Source organism: Bos indicus, chromosome 26 (genome assembly GCF_029378745.1).
Source record: "Bos indicus isolate NIAB-ARS_2022 breed Sahiwal x Tharparkar chromosome 26, NIAB-ARS_B.indTharparkar_mat_pri_1.0, whole genome shotgun sequence".
NCBI classification, from domain to species: Eukaryota; Metazoa; Chordata; class Mammalia; order Artiodactyla; family Bovidae; genus Bos; species Bos indicus.
The window spans coordinates 41,473,226-41,501,022 of record NC_091785.1 but is presented as its reverse complement, the minus strand read 5'-3'; the positions used below and the strand labels follow the sequence as shown (position 1 = coordinate 41,501,022).

Sequence of the window (27,797 nt, the reverse complement as noted above, 5' to 3'; positions counted from 1 at the left end):
GTGTCCTCTGTGGTATTTTATGTTACAGCAACCTGAACTAAGACAGCACCTTTGGGACTCAGGCAACGCCCATTCTACAAACAACTTTACAGCTTATTCAGTTTCGGGGGAAAACAGCTCATCCTTTCATCCAACCATAATATCCAAAGTGAAGTATCTGCTTCTAAGAACTGAGAGGCCCACAGTCAAGATGCTGTCACTGAAGCTAAATGACTTAGCCAAGGGTCGCCTTAAGAAGTAAGACTTTGAAAGAAATCCAATGAGACCTAAAGAAAGCTCCTGCCAGGAGCCCCAGCAGCCCTTTCTGGGCTTCTGAGCAACAGACATGCTGGCAATTTTCAGATGCAGAAGCATTCCTGCCTTTCCTGCTGACTGGTGCCTCTGTCTTCTCAGGGTCTTCACAGACACAGAACCTCACCCCTGAGAAGCCCTAAGAGGCAGGCCGGGCAAGCTCGGAGCCGCTAGACCCTCTCGACAGCCCCCAGACTGAGAGAGAGAGGAGCCACACGAGGATGGGAAAGACCAAAACTCCACTTTCCCATCTGTGACCACAGCCGCCCAGAGAGCTCCAACCCCATCCCAGAAGCACTCTCCTGGTGCAGCTGGCGCCCAGGGCCTCTCGGGTCCTGGGCACTCTCTCAGCTATAATTCCGATCCCAGCCCAAACTCATCAACGTTCCCCCAGATGCGCTCCTAAATTCCACTTCCTTGTCTTGGCAAATGCCACATCCTCTCCTTGGACATCTAAGCATAAATCCTCTGCTTGTATTCCCCGCTGTCTTTATAACCTTCCCTTCCCTGCTCATCAATCACTGTGGCCTGTTGCTTCATCGTTCATCACTTCCCGCCATCCCTCCTGGCCCTTCTATTTTGCTGCTCACGGGTCCACACAGGCAGCAGTTTCCCTATCTGAGATTTTGGGTTTTTTTTTTTTTTTTTTTTTGGGTCATGAGCAGTGCCACAGCCGAAGCAGGCTAAACTCGCCCATACAAGCACCACTTTTACCCTCAGATGCTGATGGCCCTTGGCTGTCCCTGCAGAGCCAGGGTGTGGGGATCTGCAGGAAGCGGAGGGAGCCCCCGGGATGGGGGTCTCTGGCTACACAAAAGACAGAGCACTTAACGCTGCTTTTCTTAGCAGAAGCCCAGCCTCGAGGGGCTGCAGCGGAAGGGGGGCACAGCGGCGGGGTCTAATCGATGGACTCAGATCACATTGACTCAAGTACTTCCCGTCCCTTTCCTGTGTGTGTCCCATCCGTCTGTGCTGAGAAGTGTCTTCTGCAGTGGAATTCTCCTCTCCCTGACTCCCCCCCACCGCCCCCCTCCCCCCGCCGTCTTCTATCTGGAAACAAAGGCTACTATTGCTACCAGAACTTCTTTTCCAGATAAGAAAGCGGCAGTTAGAGAAGTGTCCAGCAGTTTCTCAGGAACCCAGATGGAGGGACTCACCCGGATGGAGAAGCTCAGGGCTTCTCAAAATTTCCTGCCTAAAAGTCATCCAGGCGTCTTTACAAATCACTGGGTAAATGGAGATTCTGACTTGGACTCAAAGGTGGGCCCTTTGATTCTGCCTTTCTAAGAAGCAAAGCAGAGGGTGATGCTGCCCTCCGAGGAGGAGTGGACCATCCCAGGAGTCACAGGGATTTCAACACGTGAACCTCCATCCCCGCCTCCCCTCCCAATCCCATGTGCCATCCTGCACCTCCAGTCTGCTGCTGCACCCCAGAGGGGAGACACAGGACTCCCCCTCTTCCTCCTTTCTTATTCTACTGCTCTCCAGGGACAGAATGAAGCTATCAGTTGGGGCTACAAAAGCTGCCCAAAGGCACCCCAAACCTGAACGCAGAAGCACAGAAATCCTGCAACTAAAAGAGAAAATATTCTGCAGGGACTTTTAAAACATCCCCGTCTTCGGTTTCACTCTTACCCAGGTCCTCCTTGATTTGCTCTTTCACAGGGAACCATCATAGAAAAAGAGACACAGGTTCAGTCTAGTTACCAGCTGTCATGGACTGTACCCCGCCAAGGCAGCTTGTGCTCCCTGAGTTCCTCTCCACTCCTGCAGCCCTGACAGCATTATCCTTCAGTGGAAGCTTCTTTCCTGCCACAGACCACACATGGCTACCCTGTCTTATTATTCTTCACAAGCATGTGACTTTAGGTGCACGGAAAGGCACTCTCTTAATACACTTCTTAAAATCTCTAGACTGGAAATAAGCAAATGGATAGTAGAAAAACTCCCAGTTATTCAGACAGCAGAGATGCGATTTTAGAGAATAGTTGCCAGGTATGGAACCAGCCCCAATCATTTCCACTCTCTCCATTTTTAAAAAACAAAAGTGTTAGGGGATGGAGGGTGGGATTCTGTGAAGGAGTAAATACACTATCTTAAAGATTTAAAGACATTTCAGAAATAGTTTCAAGGAGAGAAGACTCTGGCTAGTACACATGGACCGGCTCATCCAGGCAATATTTGAGAAGGAGCTTCCATTACAACGTGGCCATTTGGCCTGGAGTTTTATTTAAACACCCTGGTAGGTGGGCTTCCCAGGTGGCGCTAGTGGTCAAGAACCCCCCTGCCAATGCAGTGAGACATAAGAGATGTGTGTGATCCCTGGGTCAATCATGGCAACCCACTCCAGCATGCTTGCCTGGAGAATCCCATGGACAGAGGAACCTGGTGGGCTCTAGTCCACAGAGTCTCAAAAGAGTCAGACATGACTGAAGCAACTTAACACACACTTCACTGGTGGCTCAGAGGTAAAGAATCTGCTTGCCAATACAGGAGATGTGAGTTCGATCCTTGGGTTGGGAAGATCCCCTGGAGAAGGAAATGGAAACCCATTCCAGTATTCTTGCCTGGGAAATCCCATGGACAGAGGAGCCTGGAGGGCTACAGTCCATGGCGTCACAAAAGAGTCAGACACGGCTTAGTGACTAAAACAATGATAACATCCCCCTAGGGTGGACTTAGGACACCTTATCCCAGCTTCTATCTAACAGAATCTCTCCCAACTCAGCCCTCAGCCAACAGAAGCCTGGTCATTTATTAACTCAACTGGGAAAGAGGGCGGGGACACTGGGGACACGTGAGCTGAATCCCTTATGGCTGAGGAGCGGATTTTCCCAAACACATGGTCACAGTATCTTTTTCGTGTCTCCCGAAAGCTTTTAGACAGATCTGAGCCCTGAGAGCTAGCTAGCTCAGTAGCTGATTAGCGCCTACCACTCTAACTGATTTTCAGTTTAGAGACTTCTCAAAAATAGGTTGGAACTGTTCTTTTCGGCTTAGGCTCAAGTCCCGGGTGGTAGTACATATTTCCATGCATCGAACAATACTACACACGAACGAAAACCAGGGCAGGCAAAGCGCAGGGCTCGTGGCACTGAAAAGCCTCCAACACGACGCACTTCCATTGTAAGATGATGCTGTCTCGAGCTACAAGGAGAAAGACAAATGATCGGTGCACACCTGCTCTTCAGAATGGTTCGCTGCTAAAGAGCTGGAGCCTGGAAAACCACGAGGCTCAGCCTAGCATTACATCACCACACTGAGCCAGGTCCTCATTGAAACCCCAGGCACAGGGACGAGTGAGGAAGCCCCACATGGCACCCCGCGTCCCTACTACAACACACAGACCAATCCCTGGAGTCCTTTCGTCTACACATCAATGGCTCCCATGACCACTTTACTGCCTCCCCACCCCCAAACCCCCACACAACACTCTTCTCTGAAACACATTCTTCTCTTTGGGAAAGGAGAGCAGGTAAGGAGGGGATGACCTGCAGCCAGATCTATTCAATAAGCCCCATCCTCCAGACAGGCCCAGGTGGGTAATGGAGATGACCATTTAAAAACGGGAACCCTAATAAGCACCCATCCAGTATAAAGGCCCCACTGGCTCTTGGTTTACAGAAACTGGATGCACAGTCAAATGCTGCTTCCACCAATGGACCAATGACGAGACTGTTTGGCTGGCTTTACTAATAATAGCGAGCAGCCTTGTCCTCCGGTGTTCACCAGTCAGTGTGTGGACGCTTGGATTAACCCGACTGGACGTCTAGCGACGAAGCTCCACGCCATCCGTCTAGCTAGCTATGTGAGTGGCTGCCCCTAAACTGGTCTGTCTCCATGGGCACGGCACTGCCACCCTCAAAGATTCTTCCCATGAGGCCCTTGTTAATGCCCGGCTGTTCCCTTTGCAGGAAATACCACTGTGCCGGGGGGGTGCGGTGTTAAGATGCAGGGAGAAGCCCCCCCAAGCACGCACTGGGCTGCTGAACAACCATCAAATTCCAGGGGGGTCATTTCTGCCCCCAGGAATCTCCAGGGGCTGCCAGATGCTCATTCCAGAGCGGGGCGCGAAACGCTAGAAGGGGAGCCACCAGGTAAAAACCACGCTAGGCTGCCCGAGAACGTCAGGGCCAGCCCCAGCTCCAGGCTGCACGGGGCATCAGGTGAGAGGATACTAACAAAGCCCCAGCACCCTCTCCTCTTGGGAGGATTCGGGGGGCCCTCCGGGGCGACGGGCGGAGCACTTACATTGCCTCGGAAGCCTCCTGGTTCAGGTCGCTGGCTGGGACTGGCTGCAGAGACTGCGACCCTCCCATCCTCGCTGCGCCCTGGAGTGCAGGCTAGCCGCGAGCAGGGCCAGCGTCCTGGCACGGTACCTCCAGCGGGAGCCCGGGCTGGGCCGGCCTGCGGCCGGGGCTGCTGCACTGCAGATGGGAGCAGCTGCTGGCATCCGGGGCGGCGGCGGCGGCGGCGGGGAGCTGCGGCTTCGGGGCCCGAGCCGGAGCCCGGGGAGCGAGCGCCGCGGAGGTGTGCGCGCGAGGGTGGCCGGCGCGCGCCCCCAGTGTGTGCGCGAGGGTGGCCGGCGCGCGCGGCTCTACCCGGGGCGCGCGAGTGTGAGCGTGAGCGCCGGCGGGGTCCGAAGGGATCTGCTCTTAAAGCCCCCGGCAGCTCGGCTCCCGCGTAGGACACGGTGATGTCATCATCCGCGAGCAGCCCCCGACGCCTGCATCTTCACAAAGCTCCAGCGCTGGCTCGGGAAACCGGGCCAGGGGGAGGGCGGGCGAAGACCCTCCCTCTCTAGCCCCGAGTCGCCTCCCCCAGCCTTCCGCAGCCTCGCCCCGATCGCCGGCATTGTGTGGCTTGGAAATGCAAATACACTTCGGACCCGGGAGTCGGGGGCCCCAGGGGGTAGGGCCGCGGTGGTCCCGGCCCGGCGAACCGTGGTGGGGGGTGGGGGAGGGTATCCTCTTTCCGGCCGGCTCACCCCTCCCGGAGGGAGGCAATGGACTCTCCCAGGGCTGGGCGGGCAGGTAAACAGGCTGCCGCGGAAAATGTGCTAGACACTTGCAGTGTCCCGGTGGCTTCTGCCTTCTTCAGGCTGAGGCCTGTACCAGGGAGATGCGAGGGCCTGGCTCCCGGGTTCCCCCCTGCCACCCCCACTCCCCACCTCACCTGAGCCCAGGTCCGGCCTCCAAGGACACAGTTTGGGGGTAGGGCGGATTGGGAAAGCCTGCTACGGAGTCTGAAGCACCCCCCATCTTTAGCCACCACAGGAGGCTCCACGGAGACGCCCCTTGCAAAGGCTCATTCCCAACCGTCAGAGGTCAGGCCAGCTGAGAGGGCCCATCCGTGTCAGGCCTTTAAGACCACAAGAGTGTCCAGGGGAAAGATAGCTCTCCATGACACACGATCTAACCATCTGTCTCCGTGATTCTGAGCCCAAACCGGGCCTGCAGGAATGTCTGTGACACCCCATTCAGTGCCCCTAGCCCCCACCCCGATTCCTCTGCTGGGGCAAGCTGTGCTCGGCTAGCCAGGCCCCCTCGCCCAGCTCTGGCTTCTCCCAAACCCTCCAGACTTCCTTGGGCTCCTGGGCCTCCTCGCAGGCTACTCAACTCCTTTTGGTTCAGGAGGTTTGGGGGCCCACCTGGAAACTGACGGTCCATCCCCATTCTGAGGTCCAATCAGACTCACAATGGAATTAAAGCGGAACCTCTGAGGAAACGTAACCCACTCCAGGATTCTTGCCTGGGAAATCCCAGGGACAGAGGAGCCTGGTGGGCTACAGTCCAAGGGGTCACAAAAGAGTCGGACAAGACTGAGCTACTGAGCACATGTGATGTGTAAGTTGAAAACTCATCTTCATTTTCCCAGCATTTCTTTAGAGTCAGCCTAAAATGCATGTAACTTGTGGCCAAAACAAAAATAAAATGGAAACAAAACTGCTCAAAACATTCTGAAATGTCCTCCACATACTGAGTGTTTCCTAAAACTGTGGCTGAGGATGTTTGGACGGCTACTTTTGAAGTTGTGACTCAAATGTCAGGATGGTTCCAGAGCTTCATGGTGGGCTGACTTTCCTCTGCTGATATTTAAAATTAGTGTCAAACAGAGACCCAGAAAGTCAAAATTGTTTCCTGGGCTGCAACCACATGAAATGTCCAGGCTACATTGAGAAGGTTGACTTTTTCGAATTTATATGAAAATAGCTAATGATCCCGTCAGTCTCGCAGAGAAGGTGACTGTCAGGGGGTGGCCGGGTGAAGCTTGCTCCTGAAAGCACCTCCCATAACCTGTCACTCACAATCAGTGCCCGGAGTCACCTGGTGGCAGGGATTCTGAGCTTTGCTCATCTGGTCATTCCCAGCACCCCGAGGGTTCGTTTTTTCATCAGAAAACAGAACTCTTGGGCCTCATATGCAGCTAGAAGTCCAAAGAACCTTACCACGTGGAGCTGAAAACTTCCTAAGTGCTAACTTAGGGAAAGCTATGACAAACCTAGACAGCATATTAAAAAGCAGAGACATCACTTTGCCGACAAAGGTCGTTATGTCAAAGCTATGGTTTTTCCAGTAGTCATGTACGGATGTGAGAGTTGGGCCATAAAGAAGGCTGAGCGCCGAAGAATTGATGCTTTTGAATTGTGGTGCTGGAGGAGACTCTTAAAGAGTCCCTCAGAGAGCAAGGAGATCAAGCCAGTCAATTCGAAAGGAAATCAACCCAGAGTGTTCATTGAAAGGAATGATGCTGAAGCTCCAATATTTTGGCCACCTGATGTGAAAAGCCAACTCTTTGGAAAAGACCCTGAGGCTGGGAAGGACTGAAGGCAGGAGGAGAAGGGGGCGACGGAGGATGAGATGCTTGGATAGTATCACTGACTGAATGGATATGAATTTGAGCAAACTCAGGGAGACAGTGGAGGACAGAGGAGCCTGGTGTTCGATAGTCCACCGGGTCCCAAAGGGTCAGACACAACTTAACGACCGAAGAACAACAAACCTAGACTTCACCTTTTGAGGAAAGTGACCACTTCCCTGGGCACTGATGGTATCTATGGCCTGTAGCCAAACCCAGCCCTAGGAAAATACACAGGGAAAAAATGAGAAACAACAATTAGAATTCATCCGCTCATTTTTTTCATGATACAGAAAAGCACCAAACCTTCCAAGTGTCCTGATCCGTAACAGGTAGGGGTCTGCTGCAATAACTAGAGAGGGCTTTGAAATGAGACAGGAGGTCAAATCCTGACCTCTCCCTCGTTTGGTGTGTGGCCTTGAGCCAAATGCTTGACGGTACTGAACCACTGCTTCCTCAGCTGGCAAGAGAGAGAAAGCATCTGTTTTGCAGAGTATTAGGAAAACCTAATTATATATATGAAATCCCGGGACCAGGACTAACTGGTGCTTGAGCCGTGTTAATTTTCCTTCCTTCTTTATTAGAAACATTTTTCCCTAAGCACAGCACCACATAGATAATGAGGGGGCATTGCAGCGAAGGGCTTTTATTTAGAATCTCAACAATCGTAAAGTTACGACCTAGTGACACTTCATTTGTGTGTCACTGACACCATCGCAGTGATGTTAACAACATGGCCAAGAACCAGTGGAAAAACAATCTGGATGCCGTTGAGGTCAATGCAACTGAAATCCATGCGTTACTAGTTTGTATAATAAACTTCTGGAAGAACTTTTCAGACTCTCATTTAAGACATTTGATGGTTTACTTTACACACAGTTCAAAACAAGCCTGGGGACTTCCTTGGCAGTCAGCAGTTAACACGACACACTTCCACTGCAGGGGGCATGGGTTTGATCCCTGGTCAGGGAACTCGGATCCCTGCATGCCACACAGTGCAGCCCAAAAATAATAATAATAAAACAAGCTTGGTTATCTAGTAATTCAGCCTACAGAAAAAAAAAAAGGAAAACGTATAAAACGTGGAGAGGGGGAGTGATTAGAGAGGAAAAGAGCCATGCTATGGACTGAGTGTATTTACCCCCAAAATGTCATATACTGAAGCCCTGATACCAATTTGATGGTATCCGGAGGGGGCCTTTGGGATGTAATTAGGTTAGATTAAGTCACAAGTGTCTAGCATCTCCGACTCAATGGACATGAATCTGAGCAAATTCTGGGAAACAGTGAAGGAGAGGGAAGCCTGGCTTGCTACAGTCCACGGGGTCGCAAAGAGTCAGACACGACTTAGAACTACAGCGACCAAAGGAGAAAGAGACACATAATCTCTCTCTCTGCCATTTCAAGGACACAGCAAGAAGGCAACCATCTGCACACCAGAAGCAGGGCTCTCTTTAACCCGACCATGCTCACACCCTGATCTCGGACTTCCCGCCTCACAACTGTGAGAAATCAACATTTTTGTTGAAGTCACCCGGCTCAAGTTCTTTGTGTTATAGCGGCCCAAGTGGACCAACCAAGACAGGCTGTTTAAGATACAGGGCTAAGGGACCAAGAATAACTAACAAGAAGGGAAAAGATAAAAAAAAAAGAAAGAAAGAAACAACTCTCCAAGTTAGACCAAGGAAATTCGAAACAATTTCAGGGCCATTTAACCCAGCTCCTGGGTTCTTGTTATCCACAGGAACCACTGATAGCTCAGAAACCACTGGCTACATCCCACTCTGGCCTGTTTACTGCCTCCAAATCCTCTCTTCTTCACCCACCCCCACCCCAAGTGATGGCCAAGGAAGCTAAATAATGGGTTTGCACAATAAGAAAGCACAGATTCCACCCCAAATTATTAAAATGCCAGCAGCTAGCCTTGCAATCACACATTCCCTAGTGTATTCAAACCTGCACTGAGCACTCACTTGGGCCAGGCCCTTGGCTGGAGCTGAGGCTGCAGACAACCTATCAGTGCGCTCTGCTTCATCCCGACTTTCCTTCCCAGACCGCTGCTTTCAGGAGGCCGCTCCTCCCTTCCTTACCGCCTCTTCACGCCCAGCTCACACTCCAGACTCTACCCTGGCCACCCTGGGAGGGGCAGAGGCCGCCACAACAGGGCACCTCCTCTCTCCACCAAATCAGGGATGCCCAGACTTTCTAACCATGGCCCTTGTTGCTAAGTCGTGTCTGACTCCTGCAACTCCATGGGCTGTAGCCCACCAGGCTCCTCTGTCCATGGGATTTCCCAGGCAAGAAAAATACTGGAGTGGGGTTGCCATTTCCTTTTCCAAGGGATCTTCCCAAATCAGGGATGGAACCTGCGTCTCCTGCATTGGTAGGTGGATTCTTTACCACTGAGCTACCAGGGAGACCCTGAGGTCCCTCCCTCTGTCGCCCTCTGGACCAGAGCATGCATATTCTAGGATGCTAAAGGTAGGCTAAGCCCACTTAGATGGGCTCCACTGCCAACCCTCCTACTGATGTCCCCAAAACATCCTAGAAACCTACATAAATCCAAGAAAGCACCCATCATTTCTAGAACAATTAGAGATTCCACATTTACTAGTGCACTTAGCATCTGCCTGGCCTATAGAAGATGAGTCTGTTCTCAAGTTACTTCCTGACACATACGTACCAGAAAGTTCAGCAAACTTGCCCAATCCTTGTAGCTGAGAGATAAGATATATGATACAGACTCTGAAATCCCACTCGAGTCCAAGGGACTGAACCACACATAGTCAGAAAGGGCAAGTAATTTGAAGCACCTCTGACACCCCAAGGAAAACACACTTAAGCGGCTTTATCTTTGCCTCCAGCCTCAAGGAAGTCTCCAGTTGCCATAGCAGCAACGCTCTACAAACAAGACCAACGGACCCCTGTGCTGCTAATTAGCCTGTGCACACTTGCTAAAAGAAAGTAGGTCAGATCACAGGAAAATCCATCTGGAGAGCACTGGGAATGTAAATACAGATGGAAAACGGGCCTGGGCAAGGTCCTGTTTCTTCAAGTCTCTCGCCTTCACCATCACGGGGCGGGGGGGGGTGGGGGGGTGGGGAGGGCAGCTAGTGGGGGTACTGCAGAGAGGCTGCACAAAAGCACGTGGACCTTCTCTTTAGGAAGCTGACCTTTCCACAGGCTCCAGCATCACCACCCGCTTGCAACTTGTTCCTTCAACTGAGACCCAGAAAGTCCAGCTGCACACCCCACAACTCCACCCAGCTTGTCACATGCTGCCTTGCCTAAAACTGCAAGAGCTGCGGACTTTCCCGGTGGCCCAATGGCTGGGACTCCACACTCCCAGTGCAGGGGACCCAGGTTCATTCCCCGGTCAGGGAATTAGATCCCACATGCCGCAACAAAAATCGAAGATCCCAACTGAGACCCGGCATAGCCAAGTACATAAAAAGAAAAAATAAAAGACTGTAAAAGCTGGGAGCCGTTTGATTTCAGACCCGAGTTCAGGCCCATGTTCAGCAACCGTAGGTAAACAGGAGCGTGAGACAAGCGAAGCCGACCAGCGAGCAGGAGACCGGCCTGCAGGCCAAGAGTGGCACGCTGCTGGCACTTTATCCATCCAGGGTTTACGTTTGGGGTCCATTTTCCTGGGCTTTTGAAGACACAGCTTTTATGTCGCACAGCCTTGCTCCAAAAGTTGTCCACTGTCTTCAGGAGAAACTCCCAATTCAATATCCTGGCCTTGATCCCAACACTGGGTCCATCCTGCACTGGAGCAGGGCCCAGGTCCCCCGTTCCTCCTGTGCATCAGGGCCCAGCTCCCGGCCAGCTTCTACGAGGCGTAAGTCTCCTCCAGCCCACAGATGTCCCCCTCCATGTGCTACCTCCAGCAAATTTTAGCTTTGGTGCTTTCTCGCCTCATCGGAATCTCACTGTATCCTGTGCCTGTGTCTGGCGTCCCTGCTCTCCGGCCTGCCCTGGAAAAAGTCTTCATTCTTACAATGAATAGAGAAAAGGGAGGAGCTTGTCAGGCTTCCCAGCTGGTTCAGTGGTAAGGAATTCATCTGCCTACACAAGAGATGCAGGAGACTTGGGTTCGATCCCTGGATCAGGAAGATTCCCCTAGAGTAGGAAATGGTAACCCACTCCAGTATTCCTGCCTGGAAAATCCCATGAATGGAGGAGCCTGGCGGGCTACAGTCCATAGGGTTGCAAAGAGTCAGACACGACTGAGCTACTGATCTCATCGTCAGGTTCCCTCATTTTTAGATCTGACTGTCTTCTACACTCCAACATTGAATCTCATGTGGTCACCCTGGGGACTCTGAGTGGTTAACTTGGGTTGAAGAGCCAGCTCAGGTAGAACCCCATCTTTTCCAGGGTGCTCTTGCTCACTCTTTGAAAAGCGCTGATCTTCTATGCTTTTTTCACCTCCTTTACTATAGTTACACCTGAGATCTTTCAAAGATCCTTTCAAGCAAGGACCACTCCAACAGCTACTACTCTTCATGGGGGAAAATTTCATTTCTGTTATGATGCAGCCATGAAATTAAAAGATGCTTGCTCCTTGGAAGGAAAACTATGACAGACCTTGACAGCATATCAAAAAACGCAGACATCACTTCGCTGACAAAGGTCCGCATAGTCAAAGCTATGGTTTTTCCAGTAGTCTTGTACAGATGTGAGAGTTGGATCATAAAGACAGCTGAGCACCAATGAACTGATGCTGTTCAAACTGTGGTGCTGGAGTAGACTCTTGAGAATCCCTTCAACAGCAAGGAGATTCAACCAGTCAAACCAAAAGGAAATCAATCCCTCAGATTCATTGGAAGGACTGATGCTGAAGCTGAAGCTCCAATACTTTGACCATCTGATGCAAAGAGTTGACTCATTGGAAAAGACCCTGATGCTGGGAAAGATTGAAGGCAGGAGGAGAAGGGGGCGACAAAGGATGAGATGGTTGGATGGCATCACTGACTCGATGGACATGAGTTTGAGCAAAAGTCCGGGACATAGTGAAGGACAGCGAAGCCTGCGTGCTGCAGTCCATGGGGTCCCAAGAGTCAGACACGACTCAGCAACTGAACAACATGATACAAGGTAAAGGCTGAGGATTTTGGTATTAGATCCAGGAAGGCAACCCAGAATGTGCTAGAAAAGGAATCAGTAAAGAGAGATAAGACTCATCTCTTTTTTTTTGGCTGCACTGGGTCTTAATTGTGGCATGCAGGATCCTCATAGCTGAATGCAGGCTCTTTAGCTGCAGTATATGGGGCTCTAGTTCCCTGACCAGGGATCGAACCCCAGACCCCTGCACTGGGAGGGTGGAATTTTAACCACTGGACCACCAGGGAAGTCCCAAGACTCACTTTTATTTTAAAATTAAGAATTCAGGATACATTTTACATCTTTGATTCCTACAAGAAGGAAGGAAAGCAAGCCAACACTAAAACCCAGGGCTACGCAAAAGTTAGGACAGCACTGTGTTAAGAAGTCTCATCACATATGAAAAAGAAATCAGTAACACAAACACCACATCCCAAAAGATTAAATAAAAGCCTTAAAATCCTTCTTTCTTTACCAAATAAATTCAGCTCTTTTGAGATGGAAATGGTAGAAGACACTCTTGAGATAACATTTTAGAAAATATATCCTACCTCATTTCAAGAAATGACTCAAGCTTGCAACTCAAGACAGCAAAAGAATCTTGAAAGAAAAGTTAGATAAAAGCCAGAGAGAGTGAGCTTACCCTGAAAGGACTTATCTGAGCCCTGGCTGGAGTCAGCTGCAGGCCTGGATCTAACTTCCCCAGCAGCCAAAGCAAAAAGGAAATCAACACTGAATATTCATTGGAAGGACTGATGCTGAAGCTGAAGCTCCAATACTTTGGCCACCTGATGCGAACAAGTGACTAGTTGGAAAGGACCCTGGTGCTGGGAAAGATTGAAGGCAGGAGGAGAAGGGGATGACAGAGAATGAGCTGGTTGGACGGTATCACCAACTCAATGGACATGACTTTGAGCAAACTCTGGGAGATGATGATGGACAGGGAAGCCTGGTGTGCTGGTCCATGGGGTCGCAAAGAGTCAGATGCGACTGAGCGACTGAACAACAACAACAAGCAAAAAGGGAAACAATCATTTTCAGTTACACAATTCATAAAACCTAGCAGATTTTAACGGCCATTCCATGGATAAACAGCTTTTTGCATGATTGCCATTCTCAATATGTTCATTCCTATGGATTCTCCATGAGGAGATGGTGTATACAGTAGACAGTGCCTTCAACAATATCCTTCCACCAACACGACCTTCAGTTTCATGTGGCTACTTCAGCAAGCACATCAGCAGCTACCCAGCTCCACCACCAATTAATAAAATCAGAAGTTCTGGGAAGGATAGGGACTTCCCTGGTGGTCCAGTGGTTAAGATTTTGCCCTCCAGTGCAGGCAGGTGAGGGTTTGCTACCTGGTTAGGAGCTAGGATCCCACATGCCTCAAGGCCAAAAAACCAAAATATGAAATGGAAACAATATTGTAACAAATTCAATAAAACTTTACAAATGGTCCACATCAAAAAATGATATTGAAAAAATAAATGAACTTCCCTGAGGATATATTTCTGGTTGTCCCATCCTGCAGAGAGGGTCCCCTCATTTATGCTCCTGAAAAGACTCAAGTGTTTCTATAGTTACGTAAGGTGAAGGTTACAAAGAGGAAGCCAAGGTCAGCCTTGGAAGATGTTCATCAACAAAGCAGCCACTTCTGGACTCAGCTGTCCCTCACATCCTCCTGGCTTCACGAGTCCTTGCCAGTGTCTCTCGTTGATTGTGGGGAAATATACACCACCAACCGGAGAAGGCAATGGCACCCCACTCCAGTACTCTTGCCTGGAAAATCCCATGGACGGAGGAGCTTGGTGGGCTGCAGTCCATGGGGTTGCTAAGAGTCAGACACGACTGAACGACTTCACTTTTGCTCTTCATTTTCATGCACTGGAGAAGGCAATGGTAACCCACTCCAGTGTTCTTGCCTGGAGAATCCCAGGGATGGGGGAGCCTGGTGGGCTGCCGTCTCTGGGGTCGCACAGAGTCGGACACGACTGAAGTAACTTAGCAGCAGCAGCAGCATACACCACCACCAACTGCAAAGAAAACTGCAAACCTAGCAGAAGCTGCAGGACACCATGAAGTGGACGAATCTGACCCTGATGAATTGCTCAAAAGCCACCCAGAGCCATTGAAAAATGGCAATCTGTGAACAACTGAAGAGGAAAAACTCTCAAAAATGAGGAAGAAGGTAGCTTCCAAGATAGGACGTCCAAAAACGGAAAGAGCCCTTCAGAAAACTGCTGAAGCATGTATATTAAATGAAACATTTATGTTAAAACTGAAGCATTTATGTTAAAAGTGACTGTGCTTGAGATGCAGGAGTCAAGTGTGAAGAATATGTGAGTCTGAAAATCTGCCAGAAAAATATGGCCAAAATCCTTTGTTCATGCTAAGCATTAACATGTGGTTATCATTAAAGTCCACATTTTGTTAAATATAAATCATTTTCATAATTTTTTCACTTCTTTCTTCAACATCAAGGCCCAATCAAACATTTTCCACACAATCACCTTAAAAGTTCGACTCAGTAAGTGGATTCATGTCAAGTGGCCTTTCTCAGGGAACAGTTTTCTTTAGATAATCTGGACTCCTTCCTGTAGCTAATTTTATCAACTAAGTTTAAGATCACAGGCAAAACCAAACAGGTAGACATTTGGCCAAATAAAACTCCAACCTCCGGAGTGCAAGCTTCTGTGTAGAAATAGTGGAATTTCATTCAAGCCAGGGAGCAGAGAACCAACTGACTGGGGCCAAAAACATAACCAGTGAAATCCATCTTTCTTCCCAGAGAACTATTTCCAAGAAGAACCGAATATTGCAAAATCACTGTAAAAACATTTCAGTCCTTGTTAGAAGGGCTTAAATATTGTATTTGATTGGACTGTCGATGTGTTAATCCACAGAGTTCCTCTAGAGCTTACTACTGTGTACCAGGAATAAGAGGCCTTTTAAACAGAACATCCAGGGGTAAACAGAGAGGGAACCTCCCCGCTGCCAAAATGGACAGCAAAGCTGCTTTCCGAAGCCGGACTGGAGAAGCGGTTTGAGAAGTGCAGGTGCCGCCCGTCTGGACTCGGGGAGGTCTCTCCTCAACGGCACCACCGTGGCCGTTCAGCGGGGAAACGCTTCCAAGATGGAAATGCAAACAAGCGCGGCCAGAGTGCTGGACTCTGTGGCCCTTGCTTCGCTGGGTCCCTGGGACGCCCCCTGCCCTGGAGCAGCGGCCCCTTCAGGAGGGCGGCCAGGCTGTCAGCTAGTCTGGAATCACTGACTTCCTTCCCACCCCCGACGAGCGGTTTGACACAGAGCCTGACACGGGACTGCCCTACTTGTGAGCGGAGCAGTGGAAACCGAGCACCGAGGCCCAGAACTGCTGACTCAAGGCTCTGGGATAGAAGAGCAATCCAGAACGGCTGGGCCAGAAATAGCAGCCGTGAGCATCTTCTCAGAGATAATTAGCATAGCATCTGAGAGCAGAGGGGGTGAATGAGTGTGTGTGTGTGTGTGTGTGCGCGTGTGCGTGCAGGCATGTGTCTGTCTATCCATGTGCTGCTGCTGCTGCTGCTAAGTCACTTCAGTCGTGTCTGACTCTGTGCAACCCCATAGACGGCAGCCCACCAGGCTCCCCTGTCCCTGGGATTCTCCAGGCAAGAGTACTGGAATGGGGTGCCCTGCCTTCTCCATGTGCTACCAAACCCTAAAAATGCATCCTTCTTTTCATAACCACCCCCACAGGCCCTGTCTGTGTAATTCCCAAGGCACTTGCCTATCTGTCACTGGATGTAATTAGCTTTTAACTGTGCCTGAGGAAAAGGGATTATTTTTCCCCAATACTCAGATTTTTAAGAACTGATCTCTCCACGGGAAGACATTCTTTCCATGACAACAGACTGACCCAATTCTGCCTCATCCCGTTGACCTTAAGAAAATGTGTGAGAGACATTTCTAGGTCTCCTGACAGCTTACAGAGGCTGATGACTTAAAAAAAGTTGAGTGCAGAGTTAAGTGCTTGGTATATTCACTTTTTTTTTTTGCATCTCTTTACGCCATTAATCCAGAAAGACGAAGGGGTCCTACTTTATGTGAACATTTCCATGGGGCAGTGACTGTCCAGCCCAGGAACATGCCTCTGGTCCCCTAGCATCAGGGGTACCACAGGTTCCTGGTTTCTGGAAGGTCAGCTTCGCTCTCCAGAGGGGCCTGCTCTGACCCTTACAAACTAGGGTGGCCGCCTTCCCCAGGCACCCCCAGCACCCAGCTTCTCCTTACAAAGCAGAGGTCTGGGCCAGGTCCACTCCCGGAGGGCTGAGGCCACGCTTCCCACGTGCCCCACAGAATGCCCAGTGCTGGCACTCGGAGACCTTCAACAGCTATGGGTGGACAGATGGGTGGACAGATCTGTACTTAAGAGACACAGAGGAGAGAGGCAGAAACCAAAGTCCTTTCCCATGAGGCCAGAGCTGAAGAAGGATCAGCGGAGTGATCCCAAGGATGTATCTTCTCACTGGTATCCCATGCAAGTGCCAGCCCCGCCACCAACCTCATCACCCTCCTCGATGGCAAGTCCTGATTTCTGTGTGTGTGATACTGGGAGAGACGGCCAGGCTGGGTGCCCAGGAATGAGGTCTGACTTAAACTCTCTTCCCCAGATACCTAAATCAAAAAGATGAGTGGGGAATGTTTTCACTCATCTGAATCCTTAAACTGACCCAAAGAAGTTACTTAACCCTCCTGTTTCTGTTTTCTCATCTGTGCAATGGAAATGATAATAATCGTACCTTCCCACCAACATGGACAGTGTAAGATTTAAATGAGATGATATATGAAAAGTTCTTAGTACAGCTGCACCAGGCATACAGCAAGTGCTCCATCCAGATTACCTGCTGCTGCAGCCGCTTTGTGAAAAAGTAAGTCACTGTGTCCAGCGGAGGACTCCGTGCCCCTGCTTCACTGACTCTTAACCGCATCTCTGGGACACCAAGCCCAGAGTGCCTCATTCCGGAGTCAGAAGCTGGCAGGCGTCCTGCAGGAGTCCTGAAGATGACCCAACCCAAACGCCTCCCACCTCAGTTTTGCTCTAGGAGCTTGTGACCTTAGGCAAGGCCCTGACCTCACTGAGCCTCAACTTTCCCATCTATACAGTGGGGACAATAAACGTGGGGAGCCGTGTTATGGAAACCTGAGAAGGCCTCAGATTCTGTGGTTTCACGAAGCCACCGGGGGATGATGGTGCTCAGTGAGATGGTTTTTAGACAGAGTCGGGGTCAGGGCTGCTGAGGTGGGTCACAAGGTGGGCAAGTCATCCCCAAGGAGCCAGAAGAAAACACCAGGGGCTCTGTGCTGGGTGGAACCATGTGGGCCCTACACCCCTTCCACCCTGAGCCCAGCCCGGGCAGGATGGGAGGAAATGTTGGGAGAGGGCCTCAGAGACCGGGAGGCTCGTCCAGGAGCTCCTGCCCAGAATCACAGTCCAGCCGGGAACGGCCACTCCTGCAGGGTCCCCTTCAGAAGAATGTGCCTGTGTCTTTGGGGGCACCACTGTATCCCCAGCCCCAGGCTTCAGGCCAGCCCACAGCAGAATGAATGAATGCAAGCCCGAAAGATCAACTCCTATCCTCCCCAATCCCATGGCCACTGCCCTAGTTTAGGCCACCATCCCCTCCCTTTGGACCATGGTAATAACTCCAGTGGTCCAGAGACTTCCAGCCTCTCCTCGCCATCCACCCTCTCCTTGGCCTCCAGAGACAGTTCCCCAGACTAAATCCGGTCCTGACTGTCCCCTGCTTAAAAAGAGGAGACAATCCTTTCACTTAGTGGAACTTCCCAGCCTGGCTGCAGATCTGAAAATCACTGCCACATCCTCCTCCTGGTCCCTCTAGGCTTCTCCCAACCTGCTGCTGGAAACTGTTGAGCCTCCCACCAGGCCTTGCATGTGTGGCTCTCCCTCCCCGGGGTGCCTTCCAGCCTGCTCTGCTGGGTCCTCTGTTCTCAACTCTGCTGGAGAGCCTACATGCTGATCACACTGTGTCTGTCTACCCAACAGCCTTCTCTGTCTGCCCCCGTTCTCCCAGCACCCCTGGGCATCAGGGGAGTTGATGCTGATTAAATGATAGCTCAGCTGGTAAAGAACCCACCTGCAATGCAGGAGACCCCAGTTCAATTCCTGGGTCAGGAAGATCCCCTGGAGAAGGGATAGGCTACCCACTCCAGTATTCTTGGGCTTCCCTTGTGGCTCGGCTGGTAAAGAATCCACCCGCAATGCGGGAGACCTGGGTTCGATCCCTGGGTTCGATCCCTGGGTTGGAAAGATCCCCTGAAGAAGGGAAAGGCTGCCCATTCCAGTATTCTGGCCTGGAGAATTCCACAGACTGTGTACAGTCCATGGGGTTGCAAAGAGTTGGCCACGACTGAGCAACATTCACTTTTCACCTACGGAGCACCAAGCAACATTTTTCACTGACCTCATTTACTCCTCACAGTTACCTCCAAGATGTGGGTACTACCCAGACTGATTTCACAGATGGGTCAACAAAGGCTCAGAGTGGTCGGGTAACTAACTTGTCCAAGGTCACACAGCTCACAGATGGGCCAGGAGCCCATCTCTCCGACTCTGTGCACCTTCCCCTATGCTGTGTCATACACGGGATATAGCATAGAATCCACCCAGGATGTGTGTGCTGAGTGGGCGGATGGACACAAACCAGTGGAGGACTGGATAGGGGGATGCCCAGACGGACAGATGGACAGAAACAAAGCAGAAGACACACTACAGGACCACTGAGACTCAGTGCACTCAGCACGTCCTGCCGCTCAGAGCATCGCGCCTGTGACTTCATCTCCTGAGTCAAAGTGTAACAGAAACAGACTCACCAACAGAGGCCCCCACAACTGGAGATGGGGGGCCCTGAGCTGAGCATGTCTTGACAAGGAGCCCTTCTCCCACTCTACCTCCCTGGGGTTCTGTCTCCTTCCTGGCTCCTCCTTCAATTCGGGGGTCTCCTTCTCCACCTGCTCCTGGCAACCACCCTTATGCCTCCTGCTGGGTCTGAGGGTCCAAAGGCATATCCTTGGTTTGGAAGAAAAGCAGCCCCTTGAAATGCAAAATCTACCATTATAAATTGGCAGCCAATCTAACATAGGGTCCGGGGCACCGCTGGGAATGGGGAGTGAGCTTGCAGGCTTCTCGCTGCCCTAATACCTCCTACCAAACCGGAGCTGGGCCAGGCAGGCCCTCACTGGCTCCGCAAACTTCCAAGGCCACCCCCTGCTCCTCACTAAGCCCCAAATCAGGTTGGACTCCCTTCCAGGCTTTGGAGAGGGTCCTGGGACTTCAGCCCAGAGCGGGGGTCTCCCAGGTGTGCCCCAATAAGCAGGATGAGGGGAGCGCTGCCTGCTGGGCCCCCAGAAACGGGAAGAAGAATTTGAGGGATGGAGCATGGGGCCCGCCCACTCCATGCGGGCTTCGCCCAGACTGGGAAGTCCACCTTCTGCTGCACTGAGTTTGGAGACGGGGTACCAGCCTCCCTCCCTCCCTGGGCTGCCAGGGCTGAAGTCAGTCAGGTATAGCTCCCAGATACGCCCGCCACAAACAATGGGAAGCCGAGCAGCTCACAAACACCGGGGCCTGTTCTTGAGAATGACTGAAAGCCGGGGAGGCCCAGGTCAGACGGCCTCTGCTGGTCCCGCCAGGATGGGGATGCTTGGCAACATAGCCATGCCCAGGCTGCCCTGCAAGAGTGGGTCTGATAGGCAGGAGAGTGGCTGAAATGGACCATGAGGCCGGATCAGAGCCCAGTCTGCTTGGTGCAGTGGCTCATCATCAGCAAACCCAAGAATGGTCCTGATCAGCTTCCCTGATGGCTCTGCAGTAAAGAATCCGCCTGCAAATGCAGGAGACTGGGGTTCGATATCTGGGTGGAGAAGATCCCCTGGAAGAGGACATGGCAACCCACTCCAGTATTCTTGGTTGGGAAATCCCATGGACGGGCTACAGTCCGTGGAATCACAAGAGTTGCACACGATAAACCACCACCTACAAAATGAACCACTGAGCTGTGAGTGGACAAATGAACTGGCTCTGTGTGCAAGGATGTGCAGTATTTCTCAAGGGGTCCACTCCCCAGACCTGGCAGGAGGAGGGGACCACCCTAGGTGGGGCCAGGGAGCAGGGCTTTCTGCTCCCTCTCCCGCTGGGCAAACCTCTCAAATCCAGGAGAAGGATTGACAGAGAGCCAAGAGCTCTTGGGGGCTGCTGATGGCAAGCAGGGGCTGGGGACATCTCACCAGACACCCTGGTGAGCCCAGACCGCCTGCCTCTCCCCAAACCCCTGGCTGCGTTCAGGGTGGCGTTTTTCAGGGATGTTGTTCCCTGGCCTTCCTGCATCAACATGGAACCAGCTTCCTCTTTGCAAGAAGCTCAACTGCCACCCCCCACCCCCTGCCCCGTCTCATTCCTTCCGGACCATGCAGGCAGCCGTTGGCCAGGTTTCCAAGTTACAGTTTCCTCAAGGACAACCGTCCCTGGCAAGCAGAGTGGGAGGTCAGCTCTCGTGTACTCAAGTTCACGTCTGCCTGGCCCACACGCCAAACACAGCAGGCTCTTTGCCACAAGCCCCCTGAGGTCCCAAAACCCGCGGTCAGCGGTGGATGCCTTGGTTAAGAGTGAGGGCTTTGGACCTGCATTCCTGGAAATGCTTTATCTTTAGACGCTGTGCCTGGCTTCAGCCTCTCAAAGCTCAATTAATTGCTGCATAACGCCTTCCAAACAGCTTTAGTAGGTCAGAGTGTCTGCTGAGCACAAAGGCCACGGACAGGCCATGCTGCAGGAGCAAGGGGGGCCTGTCGGAGCGCTGGCACCTTGGTGGACAGTGTCCCTCCCAGGACGAGCTCAGGCAGAGTTGGGAAGCAGAGAAACTGAAGCTCTCTTTCCTCCTCCCCTCCCTTGGACTCTGTCAAAGTCACATCTGTTCTCCCTGAGGCTTGCGGCCTAATGATTAGCAGTGGGCACGGGGGAGGGGTGGGGTGGGAAAACCCCCGAGAAAAGCCATTTGCACTGGAAATGTGGGTTGATGTCATCATTTCCACAGCAGCCATCAGAAGCAGGGGGAGGCTGCAGGAAGTCACCCGGTGTGCTTGCAAGAACAGAACATCTGTCGATTCTGTGATGAGCTGTGCCCTGGGCTTTCTTTGTTAAGATGCCGGGTCTTGATGCCCTCCTGGTCCCCTCCAAGCCCAAAAAGGGGAAGACAAAGCCACTGCAGTCGCCTGAGCATGGAGTAAACACAGAAACACACAGAGCGTGTGCCAGCTCCAGCGAGAGAAGCCTGGCTGGAAACGGGCACTGCTGGTGGTTTAGTCTCTCAGTCGTGTCCGACTCTCTGTGACTCCATGGGCTGTAGCCCGCCAGGATCCTCCGTCCATAGAATTTTCCAGGCAAGAATACTGGAGTGGGTTGCCATTTCCTTCTCCAGGGGATCTTCCCGACCCAGGGATCAAACCCAGATGTCCTGCATTGAAGGCGGATTCTCTACCAACTGAGCCACCAGGTAAACCTGGAAATCGTACTGATGAAGGATACATCTCTGAACCATGAGACCAGCTGGGACCTCGGACTCTAGCCTAAACCTGAATAACAACCTCCATCTCAGTGAAATGAAATCTTCATCTGTGCATTTTTGAAACTTGCTTTGAAAACTTCCAAGGACCCGGCAAAGGCAAAAAGACAGGATTTATGTGGATCCCTGGATCCAGGCCACAGCCCTGTTGTAAAAAGCAGCCATGGAAGGGGTGGAGGGTGGGGCTGGCAACCCTGAAGGCACAGCTGAGATGTACTTAGGGCGATGGGACCGCAGCTGCCCCATCCCATCCAATCCACTGGGCCAGGACACACAGCCCTAAACCCTGGGGGCCCTGATCCACCCTGAAACCACTCCAGCCCTGCCAAGCAGCTGGAGAGATCCTTCAAAAATGCAAATCTGCTCAAATCTCTGCCTGCCTTGGGGCTTCTGGATCTTCTTAAAATAAAGCCCTAAGCGCCAACGGTTCAGTGGTCAAAGTTGAAACAACAATCTGAGTAACCAAATAAAGTAGTATTGTACTGTATAACTCATAAAATAGATGCCCTTGAGTCCAGAGTGATATAGCTAAATGACTACATACATTAATAAATGAGGGAGAAGAGACAAATCTCCCATATAAATTTCCAAAAATCTGTGGATAGATAATCCCCGTAAAAGAAGGGGTACAACGCTCCAATCTTGAGGTATGTCCACAGTGACTTCCTTCCAAAGAGGGCAACATGGAAAAGGGGAAAAAAGAGGAACTTGACAGTGGAGAAATCTGGCAAACACAGCCCCGGCCGAGCGATCAAGGTCAACACGCACAGGAATAAACCATGCTGAGAGTAAGCACGCTTGACATGATGTGATGGAAACGGCATTTAGCCTCTGTAACCTCCCTCCCCACACCCCATAAGTCTGATCAGAAGAAAAATGCCAGACAAATCTCAACTACGGGACATCCTACAAAACACCTGACCCGTCCCCTCCTCAAAATGAACATGGTCAAGGTCACCACGAACATGGTCAAGGTCACCACGAACATGAAAGTCTGAGAAACTGTCACAGCCGAGAGGGACCTAAGGAGACGTGAAGACTAAATGCCATGTCCTGTCTTGGATGGAGTCCTGAGACAGAAAAAGGACATTAGGAGAAAAAAATATGGGAATCGGAATAAACTATGGACTTGAGTTAATAATCATGTGCCAGTATTGGTTCACGAATTGTATCAAATGTACCATGCTATTGTTAAGGTGTTAGTATCAGGGGAAATGGTGAGTGAGTGAGTGATAGTTATGCGTGTGTAAATGGGAACTCTACACTATCGTCTCACTTTTCTGGTAAATCTAAAACTATTCTTAAAATAAATCCATTAGGACCTCCCCGGTGGCCCAGTGGTTGAGGATCCGCCCACCGATGCAGGGGACACGGGTTCAATCTGCCTGTGGTCCAGGAAGACCCCACGGGCCACGGGGCAGCTAAGCCCATGCGCCACAACCAGAGAGAAGCCCCCACTCCCTGCATCTGGAGAAAGCCCGCACACAGCAAAAAAAATCCAGCACACTCAAAAATAAAGAAATATTAAATAAATAAAAATTTTTAAAAAGAAATACATTTTTTAAAAATTCCACCAAGAAAAATTATAAAGCCCCCTAACCCTTCCTGAGCCACGGTGTGCCAACCACCTGCCCCGGTGCCCTGGGCCACCCCCAGCCCCACCTCCTCTACAAGACCCTTCAGCTTTGCTCCCGTCTCTATCTTTGAGGTTTCTGCAGAGGCTGCGCCTTGCCCTGCCCATACATAGTTAAGTCCGTTCAGCCTTCAGCTCTCAGCTTAGAAGTCACCTCCCCCAGGGAAACCTTCCCCAGTCACCCAGATGGAAAGAGGTTCCTCTACCACCCTGCACTGCACCCCTCTTCTGACCCATTCAAAACTACTTGCTCAGCTGTCTTCCCCAGAGAGCTGTAAGAGCCACAGGGGCAGTGCCTGTCTATGGCCCAGAAAACCCCAAGTTCATACTACTAAACCCTCATATACATGAATGAATGAGATTCAGAAGCAACCCAAGAAGACTGGCTCCCAGGAATAAACCTCAGGGGTGAGGTGAACCAGATGCACCTTGTGTGCGAGGTTTAAAATGTGGAACCCAGGTGACCTCAGGGCGGGGACCCTGAGCAGATGGGTTATGGTACCAGACTGTACTTAGGGTACAGCCTGGATGACTGTACTTACAGTACAGTCTAGATGACATAGTTGTTTTGGGTGCAGTTTGTGTGTGTGTGTGTGTGTGTGATTCCATCAAAAACTTACTCCAGCCCTTGGATAAGCTTGGTTCTTTTTCTTTTTATGTTTCAAATTTTACTTTTTTAAAAGATGTAACCTAAAGGTAGAGGCCACCCCGAGTGGCAGGTATGGGCTGTCATAACTTTTTTTTAAATTGAGATATAACTTATTGACAGTGAAATTCATCCTTTTCAGATGTAGAGTTCCACGAACTTTGATATGTAGACTCCACAACCATCAAAACATGGAACATTTCTATCGCCTGCTAAAGATCGCCCATGGCCTTCCGTAGTCAACTCCCAAACCCAGCTCCCAGCCCTGGCAACCACCGACATGGTGTCCATTCCTTACAGCTTTGCCTTTTCCAGAATATCAAATAAATGGATATTCACACAACATGTAGTCTTCTGAGCCTGACCTTTCCCACTCAGCATAATATAGTTAAGATTCATCTATTTTGTTGCACGAATCAGTGGTTTGTTTCTTTTCATGCCGAGCAGTAGTCTATAGGATAAATAGACCAGAATTTGTTTATTCATTTACCAGCTTTACCATTTACCAAATGGTAGACATTTGGGTTGTTTCAGTTTGGGGGTGATTATGAATAAAGCTGCTATAAACATACAAGTTTTTAGGTAGATACATATTTTCATTTTTCATGGATAAATATCTGAAAGTGGCTTTCCTAGATCGGATGATAGATGTGTGCTTACTTTTTAAGAAACTAAAGGGCAGACTATTTAAGAAGCTTACTTCTTTCTTAAACACATTTTTATCAAGCACCTACTATGTCCAAAGGCAAATCAAGAGGGTCTCCCCACACTCCCACGAATGATCGCTCATGCAGTCTCACCACCAGAAGCCAGGCTTCCCAGACCTTTCTCGCTCAGCCTGAGGCCAGCAGCAGTAGATAAGGCAGGGCCCTGGAACCAGGAGGGGTAGGATGAGGTTCCTGCTCTGCCATTAAGGAGTTGGGGGATTGCGGATAAATTATCCCACCCATCCCTCTGGGTCTCCGGACCAACAGAGCAGCAGGTTGATCTCAGGAGATGATGGGAGGGAAAGAGCTTCTACTCCAAGATGCACCATCCAGATAAGAGGGACTCCGGACTAGCTCCATCCCCACCTACTGCCTCCCCAGCAGTAGACTTTCTGAGGTCACAGGCTGCCCATTCACAACACATCACGGTGTGTTTAGCTCTACACAAGAAAAGGCTGTCCAAGCACATTCTTCGGAGGACTTAGTAGCTAAGCAGAAAAGTTTCTAATCAGCATCAATTGTTTTGCATGAAACAGGATTTCTGACTACTTGCTGTGAGGGTTAATTTTAAGCGTTGACTTGGCCATCGTACTCAGATATTTAGTCAAACACCACTGTAGATGTCACTGTGAAGATATTTTTTAGATGAGTCGTTATTGTTCAGTCACCCAGTCCTGTTCGATTCTGTGTGACCCCATGGACTGCAGCACACCAGGCCTCCCTGTCCCTCACCATCTCCCGAAGTTTGCCCAAGTTCATGTCCACTGCATCAGTGATGCCATCAAGCCATCTCATCCTCTGACGCCCTCTTCTTCTTCTGCCCTCAGTCTTTCCGAGCATTAGGGACTTTTCCAATGAAAGTAGCATTTAACCCAGTAGACTTTGAATAAGAAGATTACCCTTTATAATGTGGATGGACCTCACCCAATCAGTTGAAGGCTTTAAGACAGAAAGAATGAGATCCACCAAAGAAGAGGGAGGTCTACCGGGACATGGCCTTTAAACTCCAGTTACAACATCAGTTCTTCCCCAGGTCTCCAGCCTGCTGGCCTGCCTTGCAAATTTTGGATTTGCCAGTCTCCACATTTGTATGAGCCAATTCCTTAAAATAAATTTCTCTCTAAAGAGGCAGTGCGTGCTAAGTCGCTCAGTCGTGTCTGACTTTTTGTGACCCCAAGGACTGTAGCCTGCCAGGCTCCTCTGTCCATGGGATTCTCCAGGCAAGAATACTGGAGTGGGTTGCCATTTCCTACTCCAGGCTAAAGAGGCAGACCTCAGAGGTATTATAGGTTTGGTTTCAGACCACCACAATAAAGAAAGTATCACAGTAAAGTGAGTCACAAGAATTTTTTGGTTTCCCAGTGCAAAACAATTATTTTTATACTATACTGTAGACTTGGGAGAAGGCAATGGCACCCCACTCCAATACTTTTGCCTGGAAAATCCCATGGACGGAGGAGCCTGGTAATGGCACCCCACTCCCATACTCTTGCCTGGAAAATCCCATGGACAGAGGAGCCTAGTGGGCTGCAGTCCATGGGGTCGCTGAGGGTCGGACACGACTGAGCAACTTCACTTTCACTTTTCACTTTCATGCATTGGAGAAAGAAATGGCAACCCACTCCAGCGTTCTTGCCTGGAGAATCCCAGGGATGGGGGAGCCTGGTGGGCTGCCGTCTATGGGGTCACACAGAGTTGGACACGACTGAAGTGACTTAGCAGCAGCAGTAGACTAGTAAGTGTACTGTACTATGTGTAAAAAAACCAATGCACATACCTTAATTAAAAAAAAATATTGCTAAAAAATGCTAATCAGTGAAAAATGCTAATCACTGAGCCTTCAATGAGTCATAATCTTTTTGCAATAGTAACATCAAAACTCACTGATCACAGGGACTTCTCTGGTGGTCCAGTGGCTAAGGGGCCTGGGTTCCATTCCTGGTCGGGGAACTAGACCCCACATGCTACAGCTAGAAGTCTGCATACCACAACTAAAGATCCCACCTGCCACAACTCAGGGCCAGCACAGGCAAATAAATAAATAAAATAGGTAAATATGAAAAAGACCACTGGTCACAGATGATCGTAACATATATAGCAGTGAGAAAGTCTGATGTGGCATGGAAACATGAAGTGAAAAAACGCTGTTGGAAAAATGTCACTGACAGACTTCTCAACTCAGGGTTGCCACAACCCTTCACTCTGTAAAACTCAGTATCTGCAAAGCACAATAAAATAAGTTATGCCTGTATATGTGAATATATATCCTATTGGTACTGCTTCTTTGGAATATGCCGACTAATACTAATACTAATACACAAAGGCTCACACAGGGTGTCCCCTCTGTTACATGGAGAGCTTGCTCGCAAGGGTAAACTTCAGATCAACCACAGGCCAAACAATCATACATGGCATCACGGGTCCAAGCTGTCAATGCCTTCTTGGCACCCTCCTAAATGCAGATCCCACAGGGCTTATGGGACAGGGACGGCCAGGCCCCTCCTCTCTGGGGGCAGCAGCTAGGAGGGAGGGTTCTGTACAATACCTGCTTAAGTCCTTGGCCAGACGTTGGCAGGAGGGAGTGGAAGCTTCGACTCCATCACCAGCTGGGACGGAAGGCAAAGATGCGTATTCTGAGGCTGGGGCAGTGAGATCCACACGGGCAGCAGCTGGGATGGTGCTGGGGACACAAAGGGAGAATTATTCCCAGTGGAACTCGGCTCATTAATGGCACATTCATCAGCCCCCCTCATCCCTCCCAACCCACCCACACACGGCGTGGGGTATTTAAAGACCCAGCACACTGCTGGCCGGGGCACCCCACAGAGTTCCCCAGGCCTCTGCTTAAACAGAGTGGAGGGGCGTGCATCCTCCTGTGCAGCAGCCCCCAGGCCAGGCCGTGAATCCCCCTCCCCACGGAGGCTGCAGCAGAACCC

General features: G+C 50.6%; 1 protein-coding gene across 17 annotated transcripts in view; it reads right to left on the bottom strand.

Moving 5' to 3' along the window:
• The window catches only part of TACC2 (transforming acidic coiled-coil containing protein 2), a 234,864-nt gene that overhangs the window by 72,888 nt on the left and 134,179 nt on the right, over positions 1-27,797 (bottom strand). For 14 of the 17 annotated variants that reach the window (XM_019988493.2, XM_019988484.2, XM_019988482.2 and 11 more), the window contains one exon: positions 27,407-27,541. In XM_019988493.2, the coding sequence (XP_019844052.2) occupies positions 27,407-27,541 (135 nt within the window). Of the gene's footprint in view, positions 1-4,542; positions 4,757-27,406; positions 27,542-27,797 lie in introns of those variants that run through there. The other 3 variants (XM_070780982.1, XM_070780983.1, XM_070780981.1) reach the window with 3 other exon arrangements.